The sequence below is a fragment of the Corvus kubaryi genome, unplaced genomic scaffold, assembly GCF_017639235.1.
Source record: "Corvus kubaryi isolate FWS band 111438036 unplaced genomic scaffold, C.kubaryi_AGA036_p1.0 split1-131, whole genome shotgun sequence".
NCBI classification, from domain to species: domain Eukaryota; kingdom Metazoa; phylum Chordata; class Aves; order Passeriformes; family Corvidae; genus Corvus; species Corvus kubaryi.
In genome coordinates this window covers 6,691,474-6,702,842 of record NW_024582073.1, presented here as the reverse complement: position 1 = coordinate 6,702,842, position 11,369 = coordinate 6,691,474, and the positions used below count along the sequence as shown (strand labels likewise).

The 11,369-nt window shown below is 36.1% G+C and overlaps 1 protein-coding gene across 4 annotated transcripts in view; it reads right to left on the bottom strand.

Annotated features, from left to right (window-relative positions):
- Nucleotides 1–441: 441 nt before the first annotated feature.
- Nucleotides 442–11,369, bottom strand: part of GABRG1 (gamma-aminobutyric acid type A receptor subunit gamma1) — a 63,074-nt gene continuing 52,146 nt past the window's right edge. For 3 of the 4 annotated variants that reach the window (XM_042053315.1, XM_042053317.1, XM_042053316.1), the window contains exon 9: nt 442–10,619. In XM_042053315.1, the coding sequence (XP_041909249.1) occupies nt 10,341–10,619 (279 nt within the window). In that variant the 3' untranslated portion in view covers nt 442–10,340. The remainder of the gene's footprint in view (nt 10,620–11,369) is intronic. The other variant, XM_042053319.1, reaches the window with a different exon arrangement.

The following is an 11,369-nucleotide window of genomic DNA, read 5'->3' as shown; positions in this document are numbered from 1 at the left end:
TCCTTGAAATGACAGGACAAAGGAGAGGGAGCCACACATCATGGCCATGAGGGATTCTGGAAGGGGAAAGAGAGTGGTATTAGCCAAGCACCAGTGCTGTCGGAAGTGAAAGTGGTGTGGGGGAGAGGAGGACCCCTCCTCTTGACAAGCAGGACATACTTATTAGCTATAAAAGTGGTCCCAAAAAAAAGTCTGGTAAAAGTGGAATTTTAGCTTCAGAGATTTATTCCGATGGCGCGACTGGTGTTGTTTTTACATTATTATCCAAGGAAGGAAAGAGGAGGGAAAAGGAAGGAGGGGAAGGAAAAAATTTAAAGCAAAAAAAGGACTGCTGTATATCAGAGCAGTGTATAAAACTATTTTCACCAGAATGACCATTATCATCATTGTCTTAAAGAGAAAAAAATGTACTGCATACAGAAAATAATTAACATAAGAAAGTAAGTAGCCAGGCACTATTTATTTTTTCACAGTGTAACTAATCAACTTCACAGCAGATACAGTAAAAACAATGCACTACAACTGCTTTACAAAATTCAGTGTTGAAACTCTCTTGATTCTTATCAATTTAAGAGACATCAGAGCACAAACATCTATCTATTCATTTTGCACAGAACACATTATTCAATGGTGGGGTATTCATTTTTTTTTAAGACTATGGCTTTCAGAGTTTTACACTTAGAAGATTACAGATTACATCTCAGTAACATCGGTATGAACCATGCACCAGGGTGCAAGCACATTTCCTTTCAATGCACAAGGACTAGTGCAACATTTATATGAAAATTCAATAGACATTAACATTCACGGTAGTGTTATGAACTGTAAAACTTATCCTTCAAACTTGTTAGTCTTCTGGCAAAAGCTTTCTGAGATTTTTTTCTCTAGAGGTCCTTATAATCCAACTCTTTCTCATAACCTTACTTCAAGATTTCTGTTTCCGATGCCTTGTGCCACCAAGCCCCTTTTGATAATAAGGGCCTCAAGCATCTCCCTTCTGAGCCTGTTACTAGTATTCTAGTTATCAGTCTCAGTTTCATGTGCATTTCAATAAAATCAGCTTTTAGCAGCTGATGTACTACTCTTCATGAGCTATGCTGCTCAAAACGAAACAAAACCAAGCAACCATAGGATAAAATCCCTCTCTTTGCTTTCACATCTCCAGATATCAAGAAAACTAAAAAAAAAAAAGAAAAAAAATCCCCCCCAAAGGCTACAAAACTCTAGCCTTGAACCATATTTGAACTTTCTGCACCATTCTATAGCAATCTAATTTATTTAAAACACTCAGTGATGCCTAGTTACTAATTTTTGAAGTACTTGAAACTGAATGCTCAAGGGGTAATTTTTAAAAAGGGCTAAACTTCTGAAAAGCAGATTTTTTTTCTTTCATGTCCAAAACTGCACATCAGAAAATGAGGCATCCAAAAACTAAAGGTATACTATAAATTGCAAAACTCTGAGTCAATCTTTTACCATGGTACCAAGAGAGTTCTGAAAATGGAGCAGAATCCATCTACTCTGTGAATGCAGTGAAGAAATTTGCTACCTACAGATATATAGAAAATCTACTTTCCACATAGAGGGTATTTTCATATTTACCTTTAGCAATATCATTGCCTATCTCTTCTCTCTTTATTTTTCAGTAAAAGGAGTACAATTAAAAACTAATCTGTAAGACCCATCATACGAAACCATAATTATTTTAAACTTCTGAACCACGCCTACATTCTAAATGTGCAAATCTAAACGGGCTTTTTCAGGACCTTATTTAGAACATAAATTTTATTGGCAGGAGGAAGCTTGTTAAAATGACAATCAGGAACTGATGTGTAAGTTCTCATATCTTGCTTTCCAGGCCATAGACAGATAGATAGACAGATAGATAGACAGATAGATAGATAGATAGATAGATAGACAGACAGATAGATAATGTTGTTGCCATTGTCATTTTATTTTCTATAACACCCATAAAGTTGTAGCTGTAAATAGGATTTAGCCAAGAGCATCATCTGTTTATCATCTCTGAAGTCTTCTGCTTCAGCCATGCTAATTAATAATGTTGTCAAATATAAAAATTATTATATTAGTGTTTCATTATAACCCAGCAGACAGACTTTTTAAAATTGAGAAGCAAGTAAAACTCAATTTAATAACTTAAAATGCTTTAGTTTTGGTATTGCACACAAAGATTATGGCATTTTAAGAGAGGCTGAAGACGTCATGGCTTAATCACATTAAAAGACTGTGAGGATACCTTGACGTTTCCAGGTAATTTAATATAATAATGCATGAGTACATTCCAAGGCTATTGGAAAAGTACCAAATAACTAAGTAGAACTGTAAATATGAGCATAATAATAATAATAATAATAATAATAACAACCCAACTGAGGAGGTTTCTGGAAGGAAAACTGAAATGGAAGAATAAATTTGCTTTGATATCATGTCTTTTTTATATATACCATAGAAACAGCACAGAGAGTTACAACACTTATGTTCCATATTTCTTGCAGTAAGTTATCCACAAGGGCATTAATAAATAACTTTAAAAGGAACACTGATGCATAATATTGCAACATTGTCCATAGCATAAATATTCACATAGTTTAAAATATCAGCATTTTTTTTTAAATAATGAATGAAAAACAAGGATGCACTAGTAAGGCACAAAGTCTGAGCAACTGAAACATCATGTGAACTATAGATGCCAAAACAGAGCTTTGGATTAAGAATTTGAATACTGGACCCTCAATATAATAAATACTGAGACACACCATAAATCAACAAGTGTTATTTTTCAAAGATATTTCTGTAAATTTAGGGTTTAGACCATAAATTGCAATCGTTTATAAAACTTAAATGGAGGGGAATATAAATTATAGCAGTGTTATTTGCTTAACTGAAATGGCAAATAAGAAAATATATTATATATATTTTTAATATAGGAATCACCATGAGATTACCAGATTTTGAAGTATACTCGATAGAAATTTAAACTGTAATTAAAGGTATCATAACACAACCCTTCACGTTCAGACAAAAATACAAGTGTTCACAGTGGATAACTGTGGGGAATACAAAAGATACTGTGAAGATGAAAAAAACATTATTTTTTTTTCAGTGACTGAAGTGTGAACACAGAATGTATATAAATATTGGGCCTATGAATATGTAAATTTCCACATTTATCTTTCTTGGAAAATCTGAGCTATAGGGCAAGTGCTTTCATTTCTACTGCTCTTAGGCCATCATTGGGCAGATGGACTAACGTGACTTTACTGTTTAAAATGATCAGCACCTGTTTTCTGAATATTTCACAAGACTCCTCTATACAGTCTTCCTAAGAAGAAAAACAATTCAAGAGGAAATATATATCTGTAGTAAAATGATGACTCATCCTCATTTCCCACCAACAGTAACAGTTTTGAATTTTGTTTTTAAATATCAAATTGGCAAAAGTAATATATCCTCTGTGGAGGCAGTACTGGTCACTGCTTGTAACAGCCTTCAACCTTCTCAGGTCTAAGTGACATAGGAATCCTAATGCCACCCTAGAGAGCCAGTCTGTCTCCTCACCAGGATCAACTGAAAATCACTTTTCCAATGTTTGGCAGGAAGACATCTCCTACCTGCAATGTCTGGACAGGGAAACTTCAAGAGGAAAACTTTCCTTTAGAATTCAGCAAGGCTCAAAACCTGAGGACAAAGACATTGTGTGAAGCCAGCAAACACACAAAAGAATTACTTCCAACCTGAAAAATATTTTGAGTCTCAGGTAGGCCTGCAGTGTTGTATGGAAAAGTAGCTACTACAAAGAATTACAAAAGAGAAGCCTTATTATTGTTGAAACATAGATTTTAAAGAAACAAAGATTTTAGTTATAGGCTAGCTGTGTTGAAATTAGTTAGAATAGGAAGGAATTTGGGCCCAGCTAGAGTTAATTAAAATAGTTAAGAGAGCTGGACCTGAAATGGTTTTCAAGATGTTAGTAATTGATTACTAAACAATTGATGATCTGTCATTTGTATGTTTGCTTAGCTGCGCTTAGAATGAAGGACAGAAACATTGATAAGTTGGTCTAGGGAACAAGGACAATTACCAATTTCCTCCCTCTGTGGGAACCTATTCAAAAGTCACACAAGAGGAAATTTAGAGGTCACTAAAGTAACTAGGATTGTTAAAGTTCAGAAAGGCGAAAAAGGTCAAAATGAGGGAGATGTGCTTACTTCATCTATCTGGGACCACCGACCCAATTCGAGACCACCGACTCAATTCAGAACACACACTACACATGCTTAATGACACTTAAGCTCATTTCCATACGAAGCGGAGAATGAGAGGTGTTAATGTTATGAACATACATTTGGATTTTGGATATTCATAATTTTTGTAAATAAAAAGCTTTGTGTTTTCTTGAATCGGGGCCCTGCGTCTTAGGGAGCTATCCCACGCAGTGCCTGGCGCCAAATAAAACATGCACTTTCTAACTCTAAACTGTTAGAGAGCTTTTGTCCGTCTCAGTTGGATATCGATATTAGATCGATATTCATATCTTGGTAAATCACTCTGAGCAGTCTCATCCCTCTTGATCCTATCAGTGGGACTCAGGCCCTGTTGTCAGTAGCAAAATTGTCGTCATTTACGCATGCCATACAGCTACTCTTCCGAACCTCCTTTCTTGACTAAGAGAAGGAACTGAGGAAGAACAAGGTAGAACAGTTACAGGTCTTCTGTCTTATGTCCCCCATGCCTCTCCTCCCACAGCTTAAGTCAGGTTGATGTACTGTAAGCAAAATCTGCAGGCAAAGCAAGATTTGTCACTGAGAAGGGGAATAAAGAGTTTTACAGATTTTTTTCCCCCTTAAAATACCATGAGGCTTTTACACTTTTTTCAGAATCAATATATTACTAGTGAACAGGACCCATCTATGGTAAAAAGGCTATATCCTTTGGTCTGCTTCAGTTTTAGCCAATCTCCTGTCTCCAAGGACCATCTGAGATTTCCTCTGAAGTCCTCATTAACTCTTCGGCATTCTCAGTTAACTTTACTAGTAAGTAAAATCAAAATTTTATTATTTACTGACTTTTCACTAGCATCATAACATCCAGAAGACAACTCAGGAACCACAATACTGATCCCTGTGACAAGATTTAAACATCTTACCCAGGACTGCCACCAAAACTCTTCTATACCACACAGGGAATACCTTGGTGCCTCATAGCAGGACAGTCAATTCAGTGAAACTGCTCTTGTGTAAAGATAAACATGCAGGGATGAAAGATAAAAATGCAGGGATGTTTTTCCATCATTGTGGATGTCACAGCACAGATCCCTCTTCTGAAGAGAAGCGTATTTCAAATTACAGTCTCAGGCAGAAATCACCCTTCCTTTTAACCAGAAACCAACCTCCTTGGAGTACCCCAGCTATCCTAGTTCATGTCTGGCATGATCACAATTCATCTTTCTCACTTCCTGATGGAAGTAGGGGATGATAACTGAATACAGTCTGAGTCAGGTTTCTATTCCCAAATGTGTTATCCCTTGAGGGGTCTAACAGCAGTGTAGGCACCTGGGTACTAGGCCTTTCCCAGTGTCTATTGCGCTAATTAATACACAGTAATTTTAAAAATGGTTTTATCATTAATAATAAATGGAGATTTTAAAAAAAGAAACTTTTTCTGATTTAACCTGATCTCTGTTTTTCTGTCTGACATTTCACCAGAATTTTCACTCAAGGTAGCTTTCTATCGCTCATTCAGTCTGTAGTTCATGTATAGGAAATACACAATATTTTCCTTTTTATTTAAAGCATCAAAAATATTTAATTATGTTGCAGGGAAATCAAGATCATTATCACAAATACCAGTGAGAAACCTATGAACTAAATATAAGTCACTCAGATCCATGAAACATGATTCTGGGATCACTGCCACCATCAATCTTTCCCTCATACCATTGTTTCCCTTTCCTCCCACCAGTTTTCAGTGCAGATTCTCAACTGAATGAAAAATGCCCATCACAAGAAGCAATCCTTCGGCCTCCAGCTGCAAACTCCCACCACCTATCTTGGAGCAAAACTTGGTCATAGTCTTGTGTGTTCAGTCAGATGATCCCACCCATCTGGTTGAAATATTAACTAAGATTAAAATGAAGATAACTTTTCAGGTTTTGTTTCATCTGGCAACAGAGCATTAGAACTGCTGTTGCTGATAGAAATGAAATAGAAACGAGATCACTGAAAAAGGAAGGACAGATATATTCCTTTCCTCCATTTGAACCACTTGTGTAGCAAATCCATGGCAGGAACCAATACAGCCCGGAGACTATTCTGCCTCTCCCTGTGAGTCAGTCTCCCCCCCCCCAGCACATTCATCAGGGCATGTGGACACTCACTGAGCTTTTTCAAGAACAGAAGTACAGTAATTCTTTCTGATTCCTGGCTTTGTATTTTTCAGCTGTGGAATCCTACATTAGTTTCTATCGTCTCTATCTATTGTAATGACTAGAAAATACAGTATTATTTCGCAAATATGAAAGATCACATTTAAGGTATAACTGAGAGAAACTACAATGAATTCTAAAAAAATAATTATACTAACAAAAAATGTATTTGCACTAGTTCTCAGCTATTTGGAAACAGTAGACAGAAATGTTGACTGATACAACTAAATGAAACATATCTTACTTTAAGCAGATAGATATTTAAATCCAGACTCCTCCTGTTCACTTTCATTTGTAAGGCATTCACAAATTACAAAGCACAGTTCATATATCAATTTTAAACAAATGTTTTACTACCATACCAAATAAACAACAGAAAGTTATAAAAATACTGTTGGAGGTGATTCTCCTTCAAAGTCTTACACAATCCTACATCTCTGAATGCCAGAAAACTGGATAAGGTTAAAGTCTTTGAAGCACATCAACATGTGAATATAAAATACGTTACCCAGAGTTCATGCTTTGGTTGCACTGCCACTACATAAAACAGATTCATTCAGACACGGAAGACATGCACTGAAGATCGGTGAGGTACAATCATAGACAGAACCTTACCGAAAAATAACACACTGACCTGTACTCGCCACAAAAACAGACAAGTAGTAAACACCAATACAGAAATATCAAGGAAAAGTCTCTTTTTTGAAAAATACATTTCAAGACATGACAAAGATAGGTGCAGTATAAAACAGTTTTCCCAGAATTTTTTCACTCTCTGCCTTTATGGCAATTTTTCCTCTTATGTCCCTCTCTTTAGATGAGGAAAATCTCTTATTGAAAAGGCTCTGGCTCACACCCTTAATGTTCAATTATTTGAGCTACTGAACACTCATTATTGAAATTAGTGCAAATTAAGCATATGTTAATGGCATCAATTCATGATAGCATCACTCTTTACGACAGTACATAAGCACTTGCTTTTCTGAATTTTGGTCTAATAACAGTACTAATTAGGAATAAGTTTAAGTGTGTGCTTATGCAATGATGATCAGAATAATATGACTCCCAAAAAATGTGATCCCAGCTAAGAGGAAACCAACTTTTAGCCTGGTAAGTTTGAAAAATGATTGCAGCTTCTAACCAATTATTTATACTGTATGTTTCTTGCCATTTTTTTAAAGTATCACTTAGATTTCTTGAATTCAAGTGTTTACATGCAGATTAGAAAGAAAATACATAGGACTAAAATAACACATTTATTACATGCCATGTTACAGGTCACTGCATTCTCATTCCTATTTGCATTCACAGTACTATGAGAAACTAAAATTATTTCATCAGAAACAAATGAAGTACACAGAAAAGTTTGTCAACAGAGAGAAGCATGTATCCATAAGCCAAACAGCCATAACATTCAATAGGTTTAATACTCCATTACATTGTTCCATAGACATTAGAGATTAAAGACTTCTTATCCATCCCTTGCCAATTCTGAATGTTTTCTGTTCTCCCATTCAGTCACTGGAGGCTGATTGGCAACTGACAACCACATGAATAGAAAAAGCTAACTAGATGAGCCAGAGGAGAGCAGGCTGTGAAATTTGTATTTCCTCTTGTAAAGTACCGAGTTCTTTTAAGGTTTTTTTTCTGTTTAAAGGTGAATTAATGAAACTCAGGGACTCACTAAATCTGGGCCTTGCATTGTACAGCAAGCTGACTGCTTTCCAAGCACATATCCAACATACTGTTTGCTGAAGCCATCTTCATCCCTCCTACAGAGGAATGCGTTCAGCATGCTGTCAAAAAGCACCAACCTACATTATGGAATTTAAACTGACATGTTTCTATTGGACTGAACATTTTCTGAAAATAAGACTCTAAAAAACCAATAAATTATAGCAGTCAGTGTTGTTAATGATACCACACTTCTACGCTCAGTCTAACAGTCAGAAGAGCTTGGTAGTCAGAAAGGTCATACCACAAATAAGGTCAGTCATCCTCATCATCTGAGCTTTCAGATTCTCTCAACCACTCCTATATTTCATCAGCAAAATATTGAAATAAAGTTTTCATTAAAACTGGATCTTCTTCCTTCTGGTCCAACTGCACATAATCTCACATTCTCTATTAAACTTTGGGACTGAACACTGGAGTAACATTTCCTCTGAAATGTGTATTGCATATCATATCTTACTATGCCTGCTACCAACTAGACTATAAATACAGTAATCCTTTCTGAGAAATTTAGAGAAGGGAGCGTATTCAACAGAAATATTGGGGGGGAGGGCCTTCATGTAACATTTTCTATTCTTAGCTATTAATCATGTCTTTATCTTTAGTACTGAACATCCTTACCTACAGCCAAACGCTAATCCCATTAATCCTCTTTAAAGATCTGTAAGGTCTTCTGTGTAATGCTGACTTTTACTTAATGCATATCTTAATTTTACAGTGATTTTTGCAAGCTCACTTGAGACCAGTTTCTTTTCAAGAAAGGAGGAAAGACTGCACTTTTCCATAATGAAGACAATGGATTTAGAAATAGAAATGAGACACCAAATGCTGCCAGCCAGCCATAGTCAACACCAAGAAGTCAGTCCAGAAAGGCAACTACTGAAGGATTTCTACCAAAGCTCTCACCACAGAAAGAATGGAGAACTGGTCCTATGATTTTGGGGGGATGTATCCCATTTTGGAGAAGGTTCTGCAATGTATAAGGATTATTTTAACTCCCCCTCCATAACATGTCTTTTCCATTAGAAACAGACAAATATCAAGAAGGTAATTACCCAGCAATCCATACCACACGTTCAGTCCATTGATACCACTTGGCTCTGGCTCAGTGAGCAACATGTGCAGTAACAAAGCGAATCTACAAAACCATACTGTATGCAAAGTGGACAAGATCACACACTGCACTCGCATGACTGGATATTTAACACAGTGACTGAGTACAATGACTGTTACAGGCACTATTACAGGCCTTCCAAATTCTGTTAATACAAATTCTTCCAAATGTAGGGTTATGACTTTTTCTCCGACACTGAGTATGTGAAGATCATTATTCTTAATAGCCAGAATCTCAGCCAACACCAGTCAGTTTTCCATGAAATTAGCAAGCAACGGCAGCTGGATAAGAATTTCTGAAAGTTGTAGACCTCTTGGACAGCTTCGGAGAACTCACAACAATGAAGTAACAGGAAATGGAGCACAGATATAAAAGTAATCTAAGATTGAAAGCCAAAAGTCTGTATCCATGGTCAGGATAAGACAAGCTCAGAATTATCCTTGGGTGTTTCGATATATCCATTCCTTGCTGCTCTAATATCTGCATACTGTATAAATCTGAATTGATTAATTATGACCTAATCACACTTTTTAACATACTGCAGAGAACAAATGGCTAATTGAAAAGAGAAATGTAACATTTCAACTTTTTAAAATTAGGGATTAATAAAATCATCACCTTATGGATGAAATGGATGATGAGAGTAACTAATCCCATTTTATTAAGGCTTTCTTTGTAAAGGTGTAAGAGATGCTACAAAATCCTTCTGCATTATCATTTAGGATTAAAATCAAAAGCTTATGCAGGACGGTCCAGTTGAATAACATAGCCTCTTGACTCTGCATTTTCTTAGAGCTGGAAAAAAGTGTATGTATCTGTGATAAATCTTAAGGATCTTTTAAAATTTTCTCTTCAAAATACCAGTATCAGTTCTACAGTTGATCACAAGAGGGAGACTACCTCATCATATTTCCTCTCATTGTTTCAAATTTTTAAAGCATACAAACAATTTGAGTCATTTTGGACCAGCTCTAACCTTTGCTCAGTTAAAAGTATTAATGACTATTCAATTAGTACTTTTTTTCTGAGTTTGTCAAACCTCTGAATTTACAGATAAAGATAGCCAATCCAGTAAACAAGATTGAACAGTGCAAACGCAGTTGGAAAGAAGATTCGAGAATAGGAGTCAATTTTTGCTATACGGATGTGTATTCTTCCTTCTCGCCAAGATCCTGTGCGGCAGTCTTCAAAACAACAAAAGAAACTAGCACAGTCTTTTCCTTCTAGGCACTCATATCCATAATCATCATCACGTTCAGGGAGATGATTAATGTTATTAATTGGAATTAGTGTTGATCCAGGTCGAACAGCAATTGCAGGTGGTTTCTTAAGGAAAAAAAAAAGGGAAATAGAGTTTTGTGTGTTTTTATCCTCACATTAAATAATTCCATAGGCTTTCCCTGGCAATATCATCACCTTCACTACAATATACAGAAATTCTAATATTAAAGAAAACAGTTTCTGGAGCTTAGCAAATTATGAACTGCTGTGTATAATTAGTGCATGCAGGCAAAGATCATGAATGACTTTCACCTGCCACAGTGAAAACTGGGTTGTACTGGGATTTGGGAATAGTAGATAATTAGTTACACAGACAGGGTTAGCTGATCCCATCTACACAACACAGACAAACATTTTGAAGTCAGTCACTCCTTGACAAATGGGTCACAACCAAGTCCACAAGCACGCTATAATCATCACTAACAAAGGAATGATGGTCCTCCTATCATTTGGAGTCTTTAGAATGAGACTGGATGAGTTTCTGGAAGCTACATTTTCACAAAAATAAAAAAGCTAATGGGATTAGCACAGCATCACTGGTGAGACTCATAAGGGCCAGCTACGCCATCCCCTCAGATGTTAAATCCCTAAGCAATATAGACCCTTTTTAGAATTCAAGACATGAGTCCTTAGGAGAATGCCACTCAAGTCACTGATTAATTCAGCTCTTAATTCTTACTTTCACTTTCTGTGGGCATAACAAACCTCTTGTATCTGATAAAAACTCAGTGTAATATATGTTAAAATTCTCAGTGAAAAAATCTAGGTGGCTTATTGCCAGTTACTATATATAGT